General features: G+C 35.3%; 1 protein-coding gene across 3 annotated transcripts in view; it reads left to right on the top strand.

The window, feature by feature from the left end:
• The window catches only part of Intu (inturned planar cell polarity protein), a 72,275-nt gene extending 58,488 nt beyond the window's left edge, over positions 1 to 13,787 (top strand). For all 3 annotated transcript variants that reach the window (XM_013515337.1, XM_005386749.2, XM_013515336.1), the window contains exons 11-16: positions 186 to 407; positions 1,098 to 1,580; positions 2,864 to 2,961; positions 6,576 to 6,765; positions 8,715 to 8,872; positions 11,672 to 13,787. In XM_013515337.1, coding sequence (XP_013370791.1) covers positions 186 to 407; positions 1,098 to 1,580; positions 2,864 to 2,961; positions 6,576 to 6,765; positions 8,715 to 8,872; positions 11,672 to 11,783 — 1,263 coding nt within the window. In that variant the 3' untranslated portion in view covers positions 11,784 to 13,787. The remainder of the gene's footprint in view (positions 1 to 185; positions 408 to 1,097; positions 1,581 to 2,863; positions 2,962 to 6,575; positions 6,766 to 8,714; positions 8,873 to 11,671) is intronic.
• Positions 13,788 to 16,888: the final 3,101 nt, after the last annotated feature.

Below are 16,888 nucleotides of genomic sequence, written 5' to 3'. Positions count from 1 at the left end.
ACACTACCCAGAGATAATCTTGCCTTATGCTAAAGTCCACCTGAAGGATTACATAAGTTATCATTTGCTCTGTAGTTTGATGTCAAAAAAATTTTACTTTTGCTATATCTTCATTTCTTGTATTTGAAACCAGAATACTTCAAGCCAACTAAAGTTGACTTTTGTTCTTTGTGGTTAAACTGAAGGGCTACTTGATATGCAGTCATTTGCCTAAGGATGACCTTATTGAGATTGCTCTTTACTGTCGCTACTATGGGCTGCTACCTTTAGCAGCAAAACAAAGAATTGGTCAGTTGATAATATGGAGAGAAGTGTTTCCTCATCATCACCTCCAACCTTCCTCAGCCTCAAACACTGAAGTCTTTCAGGAACCTGAAGGGAGATATTTTTTGCTAATTGTTGGACTGGTAAGTTTACCTGGGTTTTGTTGATTTTATTTTTGGCCATGTATTTACTCTCTAAATTTACAAACATGCTCAGTTAAAGCTATGAGTATATGGAATATCAGTATTAAAAAACTATTATATACACTTTCATTCCTTTTCTTTCATCTCCATTTAAAACTCAATGAAGAAATATTTATAAAATCCAAGAAAAATTTTAGCAGGTTCTGAAGATGTTTTGTGTGAGGTTTTTTTTGTTTTGTTTTGTTTTGTTTTTTTGCAGTACCGGGGATTGAACTCACAACCTTGCGCTTGCCAGGCAGGCGGTTATGCCACTGAGCTCTATCCCCCTGAAGATGTTTTGATCCCCTTCCTATAATATTATCCTTTGGCTTGTTTGGGTAAATAGAAGAAGACATAAAAAGAACATAGAATCCAAATGGAATAAATATATAATTTCAAATAAAAAGACTTCTAATAATTGAGGCTCTTTGAAAGATATCTTAGAGAATTCCATGTACCGAGAGAAGTGGTTGATGGTTTATCAGAATAAAATAGTGTGAGACTGTTTTCAACTGGGATCAAGAAGCATTGATAAGAAGAGAGAATGATTATGACAAATGCCTATATGTCCTTTGTTTTTATACATTTATACATGCATGTTACATGTGCACATTTTTATGATAAACCTCTGTGAACAATTTTCTTTTCTAGAGACATTATATGTTATGTGTACTACTAGAAGCTGGAGGCTGTGCATCCAAAGCTGTTGGGAATCCTGGCCCAGACTGTATATATGTAGATCAAATCAGAACTACTCTTCACCAGCTAGAAGGAACAGATTCCCGCATAAATGAACGGCTAGCCTCTTCTCCAAGCCCCTGTTTGTCTTGTGCAGACTGGTTCCTTGCCGGTCCACGGGAAAAAACAGATGGTTTAGCCACTTCACCTATCCTTAGTAGGCTACAAGGTACTACCAAAGCTACAGCCTCTCCAATGTGCAGAAGAACCCTTTTTGGTGACTATTCTTTAAAGACACGGAAGCCTAGTCCCTCCCAAAGCAGTGGAGGACCTGACAATGGTTGTGAAGGTGGAGAAGGTACTGGCCTTAGCCCTCACCCTACACCTGATGCAGTACTGAAGCAAAGAGAATCTCAGGGCTTTGATGGTTCAGAAGAAAGTGGGGCCTTGCTTAAGGTGTGTTTCATTCATTATAATTGTAAGAGAGTGTTTTAATGGTAGATCATTCCTTATTTGAAATAGTGGTGGTTTTAGTCATTATTGGCAAACTAAAGATTTAGAACCAAAAAGAGAAACAAATATCAAGTAATAAGACAGGAGCCTCTTGACATCCAGTACCTATTTAATAGGACATGTAGGTGGAGAAACTCTTTAATCTCGCTGTTCATATTCATCTCTTTATTCTCAATTCACAGAGATTATAGAAAGCATCCTAGCTGTGGGGTATTTGGGGTGTTCATCTGACTAAATAGCCAATAAAATATTCAGTGAAACAAGAGAATCAGAATTTTGAACGTGTGTGTGTGTATACACTTACTTTTTATAGATAAGTACTTATTTTAACTACACTTGTGAAGTTTTGGTCTCCAAACTGAAAGACTGATTCAAAATGAGGCTATAAAGCAAAGATGTTCATTCTTCAGATTTTTTTTTTGTTTTCTTGATTGTTTTCATGAAAATACCATAAAATATTTAAGTGATCAGCAAAGTAATCATCCTGTGATAAATACTTATAGTAATGATACTTTTGTTTTCAAAACATTTTTGAAACTTGCCTATGTAGGTGTAGGGAGGTGATCCTGGACATGAATAAGATGGAGTCTGAGAAGAAGCACCAATAAAATAAGAGATTCTGAGTAGCACACCATAAATAACCATAGAGTCAGTCTCCGAATTCCAAAAACAAAATAAGGGTTGGAGCACTAAACATAATACATTTACAAAGTACGCACATCATAACTGTACCCATTATCTCAGTAAGTGAATTCGGTAGGAAATACAGTCTTAAGAGGATTTGGATAGATTTAGGAATAACAAAGCTATAGATAGCTCTTAAGAGAAACAACTAATTTGTACAATTCAGACATGCGACAAATGTTGATTGAATAGTTACTAAGTGCTGAGAGCCATGTTACTCAAAGGAGATCCAAAAATGAGTAAGACTCTGAGGAGTGCAGAATCTAGGGAGATAGACAAGTATGTAAACATAAAATTTGGTAATGACTCCATAATGGCTGTGATAGGAAGTTCTCGGGAACACCTACATGCCCTCCCATGACATGGCTCCCGGATTCTTGTTAGTGAAGGATAAGCCAAGAGGTACAAGTTAGCATCAAAAATATTCAATAGAAACACTGCAAAATACTAAGTCGTTCCCTTAGAGGAGTTCTTAATTTTTAAATCATTTCTGCTGTTCGATTCTATTCTTAGATATAAACTGATCTGCTTAACTTTTTCAGGGCACTAAAAAGAAGTCTACTCTTTCAAATCCATTTCATTTGGGAAATTCGAAAAAGGATCTTTCAGAAAAAGAACTAGAAATATATAACACAATGAAGTAAGAAAATTCCTTCTAAGTATTCTTTTTCACTTTGTCTTTGAGTAAATCTTACAGTGAGAAAGTACAACTCTATAACATTCAGAGATTATTCAACAAATATAATTATGATATCTTATTTGAGATAATAGCTATGGTATTTGTGTAATGTTTCACTGCACATTTAGCAAAGTGAATATTTTCATATTGTAAAAGATAAAAGCACACAAAGTAGTATTTTAAAATGTAAAAGTCTCCTTGTATTTCTCTTCCACAGGCAACTTTCCCTTTGTATGTCGGATATAATTTTTAAATCACATTTTACTAATTTTAGGCTCCTTATTGGATCTCCAGCTATCCTTTAGCCCCATGTATTCATTCCTGTTGCTTGGGAGTGATGGCTGCTAATTTCTCAGAGCTGAGTTCCTACCTTTGCAAGTAGCCCACCTCTAATGATTGATAAGTAACTACAAAGGCTTGACTCATTGCTTAATTCAAGCAACTCTGAAAGGCTACCATAATCCATAGTTCCTAGTGGTGTCTGCTGAGATCTTTTTTGCAACTGCCAACCTCTGTTCAATAACTTCTGCTCAATCCTGCTTCCACCACCTCTCTGCCACAACTGTTGTTCCCAAAGTACCCCCACTAAACTTCCTCCCTGTGTGCAGCATCTATGTGCTAGGAAACCTGTCCTGTAGAACCACTCTTATTAGCACTTCCTTAGAAAATAGATAAAACCTTAAATTTATATTCAGTAGAGAATTCTGAGGTAAAAGAGATGAAGTGAAGGACAATTTTTAGCAACTTAAGCCATCCATAATTACCAACAATATAAAATGTCACTTACTCACTTCTTTTTTTTGTAATTACTATGTAGTTGACAAGCAGGTCTGCCTAAGTCTTGCTTGGTGCTTAATTATGATGTTATTTGTAGAATTAATTGGTATGATAAACTCAGTTGGACACTTCTACTTCAGCAACTAGATATGTACAAATGGAATTCATGCACAAAGAGTGCATCACTACAAATTTCTTACTCATTGAAATATTGTATAAGTTCAAGTTTGTAAGAGTTGTCAGTAACAAAAATATTTTTAAAGTTAGAGCACAAACTAGGTTTACTTAATGCTTTCACATAAGAATGATCAACTTTTAATAGTGAAAAATATTTTTAAAAATCTGAATGAAACCTTTTATGGAACCATATCACCTCTATAAACCCCAGTGTTGCCAGGCGTGGTGGCGCACACCTGTAATCCCAGCACTCGGAAGGCTGCAGCAAGAGGATCATTGTGAGTTCAAGACCAGCCTGGACTACAAAGTGAGCTCAAAGCCAGCCTGAACTGCATAGTGAGAACTTGTCTCAAAAAGACAAAAAAAATTTAAAAATAAAATTAAAAAAAAAAACCCTAGTGTTCCAATTAACAGGAGCTACTACTCTGAAATTTTACTACCTTCTTACCATATTTTTAAAGTATGTATGTTATTTTGGTTATTATCTCTAGTAAACATAATGTGAAATCTCAAGTTCAGTAGCTTAAACAAGTTCACATGTGGTGTAACTCATTGGTTGACCTATGAGTTGCCAAGAAATGTGTATTTATTCTCATTGACAATAAATTGTATTTATTCTCATTCTCATTGGAAAGGTATTTCCATACTATGTAGTACATTTTGAAAACATGGTATATTATTCTAACCTACATGTTTATATTTTTTATAAAGTAAAAATATACATTTAAAGTAATACATACACACCAAATACTTCCTTCAGTAACTAAGTCTTCCCCATTCTGGATTTCAGTATCTTTAAGTCCAGTCAGCCTCTGTTGATACCACCTTGGTTTAAGCTCCCATTTTCCCTCCCTAGTTTTATTGCAGCAGCCTCCCAATTCACAGTCCACTTTGAATCCATTCTCTGCAGCAACAGCAACCTTTCTGAAGAACAAATCTGATTGTATCTGTTTTGTTTTGTTCTAATTTTTGCTTTTTGTGGTGGGGGGATACAAATCTTTTGTTATCCTTTTGGATAATTGCTTGTCTGTTGATTTTTAAAATTTCAGCTAATATACATTGAGCAATTATGGTTTTCAAGAGCTAAACTTGCTCACTGTGTTGTGGTTTGTCTTTGAAAGAAAATATACATAACAAAAATATTGTTTGCAACTTCTCCCCAAAGGAATCTTACTAATAGATTTTAAAGAATAATTTCTATTATTTACCTTTTTTTGAGTTTGAAGCCTCTGAATTAAAATGTGTATTTTAAATTATTTTCCTTTTTGAATCATTATGATTCTTTTCATCCTGATTAGTTAGGCTTTTAATTCTTGAAAGATGCCAACTACCAGTTGTTAATGAGCAAGCTACCCTGTGAAGTAATGTGAGAATAATTTGTAAATGATTTTCTTTCCTCCCTATCTCTGGTCTAAGTGTATTCGGATCATGCTGCCTACCTAAGGGGTTAACAGGAATTTAACTAGCATAATGATAGAGGTAGTACCAAGGCTAAGAGTTAAAATATGCCTTTTCCTTGCCTTTGTGCTATGACTGGTGGAGAAAAAATCAACTGAAGGTAATTTTTAGTACAGATAGCCTTTTTCTAAGGAGACTTAGAATGGTAAACTTGAGTGTTTGAGATGCAGGTGGGGAATTTCTGTCTATATATTTAAAGACTGCCAATAAAAAACCAGCCGTGGAGAGGAAAAACTAAGGTACAGGAGAGCAAGTTTCAGTCAGCTAAGCTCTGGCAGTTAGCTATGTGACTTCAATCTAATCCGAGTCCATTAAACATTTCCCCATCTTAAAATGAGGATTTTAATATTTAATATCTTTCAGGGTTCTGAGAATTTAAAATATGGTACTTTAAAACCCCTACGCTGGCACATGAGGGGCGGTAATCATTATTTTGTTGTTGTTTGTTTTCTTCTTGTTGCTGTTACTGGTTTTTAGTTCTTCTTACTACTGGTAGAAATTAGCAGTATTTATAAGTGCTGCACATGTATCTGAGACTAAGTAGGGGGAAAAAGACAGAGAAGAAAAATCAAAATAGTAAGAAAACATAAGAGAGAAGGAAGGTTGTAATTAAGAGAAGTGGTAGCACACTACCAATTTTTTCCACAGTATTATAAAATACTAATCCAACTTTGTAATTGGTAATAATAGTTTTGTATTTCATCAGGATCATCAATTTTACTCTCATGGTAAATGACTTAAATGCTACTGATTTAAATTTGTTTAGTTTGCTGGAAGATATTTTTATATGTGGTTTACCCTAGACTGATACCTTGCTTATGATCTAGGCCTGATGTCAGCCACGTTATTCATTACTAAGCATGGAAAAAGAGAGACTTAGCCAATGTGGGCTGTTTAGCAAAGGGACAGTTAAGTTACTAGCAAATGAACTGGTGTTTATTCATCCTCACCCATGTAGTGTTTGCCTAAATTAATAGAATAATAATCCTCACCAATACTTTAGTTAAGGACAAAGAGAGAATTAAATGTTTGTCCCTTCCCTAATTCCATTACTTGTAGGTAAAAACTTGTAAGAACTCTACAAAATTCAAAATGAAGCAATAAGTTTAAATTTACTTAAATTTCTTTTTTTCTTTCCCTTGTCTCTCTCTGTTTTTCCCAAGATTGACATCTGGTCCTGAGAACACGCTTTTCCACTATGTTGCCTTGGAAACAGTACAAGGAATCTTCATCACACCTACTCATGAAGAGGTGGCACAGCTCGGTGGCTCTGTGCACTCTCAACTTATAAAAAATTTCCATCAGTGTTGTCTTTCCATTCGTGCACTTTTCCAAAAGGCATTGATAGAAGAGGTAAATACCGTTTTATAGGTATATTGGTAAAATTTTCTGCTAAGATAATTTCCAGATGTCAAACACTCTGTTATGTAGTCAGTGTGTTCAGCAGTGTTTTCACGTAGTTAGGTAATTTAATTTGGGTGCCAGAAAGATTATACTCATAGTACTTAACCTCAAAGCTTTGTCCTAGAATACTATATCAGGAAATGGCAGGCCTGTGTTTTCTGTAGCAAAGTAGAATATAGTTGTAAGTAAACTGACCTCCTGTAATTGAGATCTATGACTCAACCATTACTTAGTCAATAATATCTACTAGTTAGTTCCTAAAATAACACTGATAATGTTTTAAGTATTCTACCAATAACATAAAGTATTTTGGATCAAGATGTGTTAAGGTATAGCTACAGACAGAATACTACTGAAAATATTTTAGTACTTGGTGATTGCTTGCTTGCTTTTCAATCCAGGATCACATTTCATTTAATGTTGCACCTGCTGGGTAAGTAGTAATACTATATATAATTAAAATATCTATTAGCTTGTTTTGATGAAATGGAAAAACAGATGCTGATTTTGTGAAAAGGATAAACATGTAGAGGTTTACTAGTAATTGGTCAAACACCCACCCCCTCCCCAAACCTCCTCCTCAATCCTCACCCTCCCTAAAACAAACTCTGAAGATGGTTTCAATGTATAGAGAAATACGTATATAAGGATGCCAAATTTGTGAGGTATTTAGGGTGGGAATAAGGAATCCTAGATTGAGCCTTAGCTCTACCAATTTCCTCAGTAATAAAGTAAGCAGAATGAGTGATATCATCTCTCAGGGCTTTATAGCAATAAAATTCTGCATGTAGGATTTCTTTTTCAAATTTTCAGAAATTGTTGTTAAGCAAAACTGATATGTTTAACTAGGTACTCCCATATGCTTTGGGTTATGTTCCTCCTTCTCTATTTAACATAACTGGTCAATTCTATGAGGGAATAGCTCATTAATTTATTTCATAATACTTAGTAATTTAAATTAGCTTTTTGCATATTCTTTAAATACTGGAGTACCTACTTTGCACCAAATACTCTTCAAGGTCTTCAAAGCAGAGAACAAAACTGACTGCTATAGCTTATTTCCTAATGGAGAGGACTAGGAAATTAGTAAATTATTATGTCAGAAAGGATGTCAAAAGAAACTAAACATAGGCTGACAGGTGGGAGTTACTATTATGAAAGGATCCTCTGATCATGTCAGATAATGTTTAAACAGAGACTGAGTGAGGGAGTTAGCCATGTGGCTATGTGGAGGCCCAACCTCCACACAAGGGAAGAACAAGTGCAAAGCCAAAGAAGTAGGAGGGGCTGGGGGGGAATGCTACAGTGGACTGAGATGAGAGAATAAAGGGTGATTAAGTCTCAGAAGTAGCAGGGCCAGATCATGTCTGGGATGAGACTATGACAAAAACTTTTGGCGTTTTTCTGGAAGAGATAGAACACTTGTGCACAGTTCCAAGTAGAATTCAGAGGGGAAGAATGCCAGGAAAGGGAAGGGAAGAGAGGGGAGGGGAGGGAAGTTGGGGCTATAGATCGGTGTGATGGCCCTGGGTTAATTCATAATACAAAAAGAAAAGATAAAGAAAAAAAGCAGAAAGTATATTGCTTCTGTCCTGGAAAAAAGACAATAATTTTCTGTCTTCTGGAGGACAGAGACCTACACACTGCTAATATAATGTAATGTAAATATTAATAATACAGGGTTGTAAATTAACTCCATTCAGTGGGGTTAATTCATTGTTCCCTGAAAGAGACAAAGGAACCTCTGGGAAACAGTAGTTAAACTAAATTTTGAGGGAAAGTAAATGGCATTGCAGGCATGTACATATTAGCATCCGCCAATTTAAATTTTATATGTGAAAAACTTTTAAAATAACACTTCATACCAGTTAATATTAATTATGTCTGCTAATTTACAGAAAAAGAAAGCACTAAATGGCACAGATGATTTGGATTCTACAAATTCAGTATCTTCTTTGAATCCTGTGAAAGAACATGGTGTGTTGTTCGAATGCTCACTTGAAAACTGGACTGATCAGAAAAAAACACCACCAGTTATGGCTTACTGGGTAGTAGGGTAAGTAGAAAAAAAGTATTTGAAAGTAAAATAAAATGTTAAAAAAGTGAAAGGAAAGTAGTAAAGGAGATTAATTTTATTTTGAGATAGGTTCTTGCTCTGTAGTCCAGGGTAGCCTTGAACTCACGGCAATCCTCCTGCCTCAACCTCCTGAGTGCTAGAATTATAGGCATGTGCCACCACAACCAGCATTAATTTTTAAAATTAATTGTTTTTTAAAATTAATTTTTAAAATTAATGTCTTACTTTTCTTATCACTAAGACCTAGTACCCACAAGTTAAAGGAGGAAAGACTTATTTCAGCTTACAGTCTGTAGAGGTTTAAGTCCATAGTCAGATGGCTCCAAGGGCAGAGTGGGATGGCAGAGGCATCCCAGAGGAGAAACAGTTCATGGTGTGGCAGGCAAAAACCAGCAAAGCAGCAGCAAGCCTCCCTTTCCCTTTTATCCCATCTAGGTGACCAGGCTTTTGGGTGGTGCTACCCACACCCAAGGTGGGGTTTCCTATTACCCACACCTAGAACTATGATAAGCCCATCAGTGGGCTAATTTAGTTATCAAGTCCTTAATCCATATTCACACACCCTTAATCCATACTCATACAATCTAGATCCAGCAACCTCCAAAAAGCCCCACCTATGAGTACATGAGGATTTGGGGGTACATCTGGATACAAATTACAACAGCATGAAATTATTACTCTACCTACAATATTTTAACATACTTTATAATTTTATTTTATTTCCTAAATAGTTCCTTTAAATCCTTCCCATCTTTTCTATTCAGAAAAGATTGTTGTTATCTTACAAAATCATTAACAAAATAATTCCACAGTTTTTCTCCAGTTCTCCCCTCTTGACTTCCTTTTCTTCTCTCTCCTTTCTTTTACCCTTTTTCTTCCATTTGTCTTTCTTCCTTTCCTCTCTCTCTCCCCCTGCAAGATCCAGCTCAGCCTGACTCCTACCCATCTCTCTGCTTCTGTAGCCTCTCCCTCTCCTCCTCTGTCCACTGTGAATCAACTAGTCTGCCACCAGTCAAGACTTGTTTCTTCTATTCCTTCTGTGTGGGATGTTCTGTCTCTTAATCTTTGCATATCTGGCTCTTTGATATTCAGAGCAGGACTAGTAGATCATCTCCTGAGGTTTTACAATCTCTTCCCCTATTAAGTAGCTACTCAGTTGTTCTCTATATCAACCTTTTATTATTTTCTTATTGCCTCAAGAACTGAATTTTGATGAAAATACTAAAGATTCTTTAGTATGTTGCAACAAAGAACTAAAAAGGAAAAGGCACAGAATTAAGTAGTACTAAAGTTAAAGGCACCCACCATGTAGTACTAAGCTGTATGACAAACATTTTACAAATATTATAGCAGTAATTTCCATGTGCTGATCCTTGCAATTTAAAATTACCTGAGTCACTTGTAAAACTTAGTGATGTGCATGCCTATAGTTCCAGCTACTTGGGAGACTAAACCAGGAGGATCACAAGTTCGAGGCCAGTTTAGCAAGACTATGCCTTAAAGTAAAATAATAAAGAAGGGCTGAGAATATAGTTCAGCCTCCCTGGGTTCAATCCCTGGAATGGTGGTACAGAAAACAGAGATGCCTAGTCATCAGACATGCCTGTGTCAGAATCTCTGGAGTAGGAATCTGTTTTAGTTAGTGCCTGTATGACTGTGATATATAACCCACAAGATCTGAAATCATCAGGAAAAGTTTAAGTCTGTGTAATCAGAGCTGTGCTATTGGAAGATTAAGCTGGGAACAGCCAGTAAGATGGTATGGACAGAGGACAAAGTAGAGGTGAGAAGACCAGTTAGACACCTATGCAGGAGTGTTGTAGAGCTTTACACTCAAAATAGAATAGAAAGAATCAAAATATGTTTAATTATGATGGCATAGCTGTACATAAAAGAAATTTTTTTTTTTGGTCTTTTTTTTTTGAGACAGGGTCTCGCTATGCAGTTCAGGCTGGCATTGAGCTCACTTTGTAGCCCAGGCCTTGAACTCGCAACAATCCTTCTGCTTCAGCCTCCTGAGTGCTGGGATTACAGGCGTGCGCCACCACACCAGGCCTATAAAAGAAATTTTAAGGAAATCAGACAGAGCTGCCCACCAATTTAAATTGTTCTATATACATTAGTATTTGTTTAAATACGTTAAAAAATTAACTCATTTAGAGTTAACAAGAATTTAATTTTAATCCTAGATCTATGGCTGTATGAGGCACCATATATTTAATGTTTTAATAATAACCTTTAGAAAGTGGCAATAAAATGTCTAATAACTATTGTGCTTCAAATGATACTGATGCTATTGATTATACTATAATAATTAGAGTTAATATTTTAAAACTGAAGGATATGGTATTAGGTCTTGATAAAACAGGATTTTTATACTTTTTATATTACTTTATAAAAATAATTAACTTAAGACGGGGTGAACCTATGATACCACTATGAACACATGTTATTGTGTTTGTCTTTTAAGACAAAAGATGTAATGTATGAGCTGTTTTTTTCTAAACTAAAATGTCTGTTCAGGTTTACTTGCAGTGTTGGCACTTTGCAATAATAAGTGGGTTGGGGTTGCAATTGAGCACTAGATCTCTAAAAGTTTCACAATCACATGTGCTGTTTATTTAGAAATATAGTAAATCTAGCTGCATTCTTCCTACTAGAGACATGAATTAGTGTTTTTTAAAATGTACTACTATTGCCTTCAGAAACAAAAAATAAAATGAAAGGGTTTTTTTGTCATTTTAATTTCTGAAATGAATATGTTCTTTTTTCCTACAGGAGACTCTTTCTTCATCCAAAACCTCAGGAACTTTATGTCTGTTTTCATGACTCGGTCACAGAAATTGCCATTGAAATGGCTTTTAAATTATTCTTTGGATTAACCTTGTAGCTGTGTTTTTATGATGTATAGTCATAACGTGTATAGCATAGAATAGTGTTAGATTTGCTGAAATCTATATACAAAGGAAAGGTTTAGCTTCTTTTTACTTTTCAATGTTGGACATAATTTTGCTAAATATTAATATGAAGTGCTGTTGAATTTGATGCATCAATCTTATGTAGTGTTGTGAAGGTTTTGAGATGATACTTGATCAAAATAAGGGATTATTAATTTATTGCCATCTTGGTACATAATGTTAATTTATTGTCTAATTTAAAATAATGTGAGGTGTTTCACATAAAAAGTGAAAATCCTATTATGGGAAAATATCCAATTTGTTGTTTATTTTTCTCCAAACTAATTGATATCTGGTGAAAGAATCAAGATATTGGGAGGAGGTGACCAGGTTCTGTAATTAATTAATGTGGTAACATGAGCAAATATTTGTTCTCTCTGAGGTCAGAGTTTTCATGTACCAGTGAGATTATTACATTGGGGTTTTGAAAATCCTAAGTAAAATATGCTATTATTTTGTTTTCCTTGTCTACAGTGGATCGTACCTAAATTTGTAATATTTAAGTACTGATTTCTTAACTGATCAAAATACTTTTTTAAAAAGTATCTTAATAAATACCTCAACTGCAGGGGAAGATGGGAAAGATGAAAAATAAACTTACTTTTATTTATTTGATTCTATTCACTCTTTTAAGTAAGCTCAAATTTACTAAGATGTATTTTTTAAATTGTAAACTTTCATTGTTGTTTCTTTTTGTTGAAGTACATTCAGCTACACAGCACCTGCCTGGCAAGTACAAAGTCGTGAGTTCAATTCTCAGTACCAAAAAAAAATAGGTACATTCAGCTAGACACATATTTTAGATGGAACATGAGTTTTAAGAAGGTTGTGTGTAAATCTTTTAAAAATACAATCATGTTCTTTGGTAAAATACTAAGTTTTATCTTCTTATATGGATCATTATGTATAGGGTTTTTCTAAAGGGGAAGCACTTAAATGAATAATAGTTCAATTCACTTTTAGTAGAAAAAAATTGAGAATTTACTTTGGCTCTGAGAATTTGGCAGATTAAGGGAAAGGAATGATAAAACAAATATTACATTTTTAATTGATAGTTACCCAGTGGATCGTGTAGACTCATTCCCTCAAAACTTTTCAATACTGGATTGTTTATTCTTCAGAATTTACATGTTGGAAGATAACTTATACTAGCCCATCTAAAATCAGTCTCTGCATTTCCCCCTCCTCACAAGAGACTACTAGTTTGAACTAATTGCCAGACATAGTCTGCAACACTTGAATCACTTGTTCTTAGAAGCAGTATTATCCCTTTGTCATCACTTTTTGAGATTGTCAACCAGGTGTTTAAGATGCAAACCACAGCACATTTATCTCATTTGACTTGTGGGCCTTAATTTTGGCATCCAAGTCAGGATAAGAAACTTGGTTCTTGAACTTTTATAGAAATATAGCTTGAAAGATCCTTCCCTTAAGATCACAATGTTGAATAAGTGGTAGACTACTGTCTTATGCGTGCATATATGTATATTAAGGTACTTTCTTTAAATGTATTTATTAAAATTATGGATATGGCCCCAAAACACCATGAGCTACTTCTACTACTAATAAATATTATTAAATGTAACTGTTGATCACCTCAGGTTTTCTTTGGCAGAATTAAGACTTGGAATTTTAATATAGGGAACTTTTTGCTTCATTTAATACTTTGATCTGCTAATACTTTCCTGGCATCAAAGAATCATGAGACCTCCACTCAGTGACTGAAATAAAAAATGCAAAGCAGACTGCTGATCTTAACAAAAGGAGCATCATTTTCATTTGCTATATTATATATATGTACTGTATTTTCCATGTTTCAGAGGCACTACTTTTGGGAGGGGGTGATCTTGGGGTCTTCAGCACTGATCTACATCCCACCCTATTTTTTTTTTTTTTTTTTTTAAGACAGGGTTTAGCTAAGTTGCTCAGTTGACGTGGCTAAGCTTGAATTTGTGATCCTCCCACCTCACCCTTCCAGAGTGCTGGGATTACAGGCATGCACCAACCTCCATATCCAGCTGGCATTGCATTCTTAACAAGTAAAAACTAAACATTGCTTTTCATCTCTAAACGAATATTGAAAAAAGCATTACAAATAAATTTAGCAAACTTTTTCCAAATATGTTGAGATTTACATCTGAAAGTAGATCAGTTTCATTATTAGACAATAAAGTGCCTATTTATCACCTAAGTCTTTACTTAGGGGAATAAAGTGACAGTGCAGACCATTATTTAGTGGAAACTAAAATTAGATTAGCATCCTCTTAATTTTTTCTTCTACCAAAGATTATTTGAAAAAAAATGTACAAGTAGTACTTTTTAAAACATCAAGTACTATCTGTCATATATTTCTTAGCCTCAGAGAAGAACATTTTAGACTACATTTTTCTCTCCTTCCTTCTCTTTTTTCTCTTCCCCTTCGCCTTTCTCTCTTAGGTTTTCTTGTCATGTCACAGAACTCTACCTAGCAAGGGAACATTTCTTTCTTGTGCCAAGGGACTACTGATGATGTATACTGACAAGATAGTAATTTTGCAGTACCTGCCTTTTTATATTTCTAATATAAATGGAGAAAGCTGTAAGACCAATTTCTTAGGTTTGTCTTCTTTGGATGTTATTTCTTGTTTGTTGTGTTCTCTCTACTGACTGGTGCATATTGTGTGCTATAAAAGTATTAGCTATTACTATTATTTATTATTATTAGAGATACATTGATGAAAACCAAGGAGTCAATTAAACCATACCACCTGCTGTACAGTGTGTTGGAAAGAAACTAAGAAATTATATTCATCACTAACCAGTTTTGAGAACAAGGATTTATACTTTGAATATTTTAAAACGTTAAGTGGTATTAAATCTTTAACTGTATATACCAAACTGTGTGAAATAATTTAATTTCATAGTTTTATTTCTATATTCTATATAATTAAAGATATTTTTATACTGTGTTGACAGTTTTAAATAAAATGGTTTGGAGACTTGTCTGCATTTGTGCTGCCTTTTCATGCATACATCCAACAAATATGTATTGAATTTCTACCCTCTGCCAAGCAGTGCTATGGATGCTAAGGGTATAGCAGTGAACAAATAGCTAAAGATGCCTTCCCTCATGGAATATAACTTCCAGTGGCACAGGCAGACAACAGACAAGATAAATAAGTAACTGTTAAGAGAAAACAATAAAGCAAGACAATAGAAGATGAAGTATGGCAAATAGGGTGGCCAGTGAAAAGGTTGTTAATGAGACTGCAGCCCTGTTGTGAGGAAGCTCAACCATGCTGTTCTCTAGGGAGAAATGAGTAAATATTGCAAAGGCCCAGAGACTGTACTAAAATTTTATGTTTTCATATCAACATAAATTGCTAGAACTTTTTTCCTCCCATAAATCAGTAAATAAAATGTAATGCAGCAAATTAAACATTTTAGGTCCCACCTATTGAAGAGTTGATTCAGATTTCTTAAGATTAAAAAGCTTCATTTCTAATTAAGTGCTTTCATTTCTGTCTGACTTTTCAATGAATACATGTCATAAATAAGCTTAATATCATAAAATATTATGCTATAATATTATTGACTATCAACTTAAATGTGGGGGTTGGAGGGGTGAGGAAGGAACACTTCTGTCCTTAGAGATACTTATGTTCCTTGTAGTTAGAGATGGTTCCTCCTGGCACTTTAAAAAGTCTTACCTGATTCAATTAATTCCTCTTTAGATTTTCCCTTGCATGTTTGTTAATGCTTCAGATCGCCTTAAAAGAGACTGAACATTTTCACTTCTCAGATTTTTGCAGATAAAAAGACTGACATTTCTAGAATTTGCTGTGGACTTCACAAAGCACTTTGAAGACAGTGTGATAGATTAAATGTTTTTAAGCCTAGGAATGATGATTAAAGCAACTGCTTCAGAACAATTCATCTGCCAGCAACATTCAAAATAGACACTTGATAATCCATTAAGAGGTGAATAAACCAGATTCAGTGGCCTATGCTATAATCCCAGCTTCCTGAGAGGCTGAGGCAGGAGGATCACAAATTCCAGACCAGCCTGAACAATTCAGACCCTATCTCAAAAAAGGCAGGGTATATAGCTCAGTAGTATAGCTGCCTAGCTAGCAGGTCAGAAAGCCTAAATTCAATCCTGAGTTAAATAAAATAAGCCACTGTGGAAAAGAAGCCACTCCAAATACAGTACATGCTAACAGAACTTGCCACCTGGTTTTATGTAAGGTAATCGAAATATTGCGAGATTTGTCTAAAATCCCGGCCTACATGGCTTCTTTTTTTTTTTTCTTTGCTAGTGACCCTATTACAAAGGTTATACCATAACACACTTGCCTGGCATAGTGATGCACGCCTGTAATCTCAGCAGTTGGGAAGCTGATGCAGGAAGATTGCTGAGAGTTCAAGGCCAACCTGGACTACATAGCAAAAACCTGTTTCAAAAAAAAAAAAAAAAGGTAACAGGATGAACTATCGTACTGGGGTAGCAACCAGCAAAGTCAGTGAGAAAATGGCTAGACAATAAGCCCTTCTAAATTAAATGTGATTTGGTTGGGCTGTGGGGAAAAAGGAACCCTTTTCCACTGCTACTGGGAGTGCAGACTGGTGCAAGCACTGTGGAAATCAGGGTAGAAATTCCTCAAAAAACTAGCACTAGAAGGGGCTGGGGATTTAGCCCAGCGGCACAGCACCTGACCAGCAAGCGCAAGCGCAAGGTTGTAAGTTCGATCCCCGGTACCGGAAAAAAAAAAAAAAAAAACTAGCACTAGAACTTGCATTTGACCCAGCTACTCCCCTGCTTGTTAGCTTCCCCCCGCCAAAAAAAAAATTAAAAGCATCACATCACAGTGATACATGCACACCCATGTTTACGGCGGCACGGTTTGTAACAGTCAAATCTTAGAAACAGCCCAAATGCCCGTGAATGGATAAAGAAGATGTGGGGTTTTTATAGGATGGAGTACTGTTCTGCCATAAAGGACGGTAGGCTACAGACGTTTCTTGTCAAATGGACGCACCTTGAGACCATTCTCTTAAG

This window comes from Chinchilla lanigera, unplaced genomic scaffold (genome assembly GCF_000276665.1).
Source record: "Chinchilla lanigera isolate Chin_1 unplaced genomic scaffold, ChiLan1.0 scaffold00027, whole genome shotgun sequence".
NCBI classification, from domain to species: domain Eukaryota; kingdom Metazoa; phylum Chordata; class Mammalia; order Rodentia; family Chinchillidae; genus Chinchilla; species Chinchilla lanigera.
Note: the sequence above shows the minus strand (reverse complement) of the source record. Positions and strands in the feature narration are given on the sequence as shown.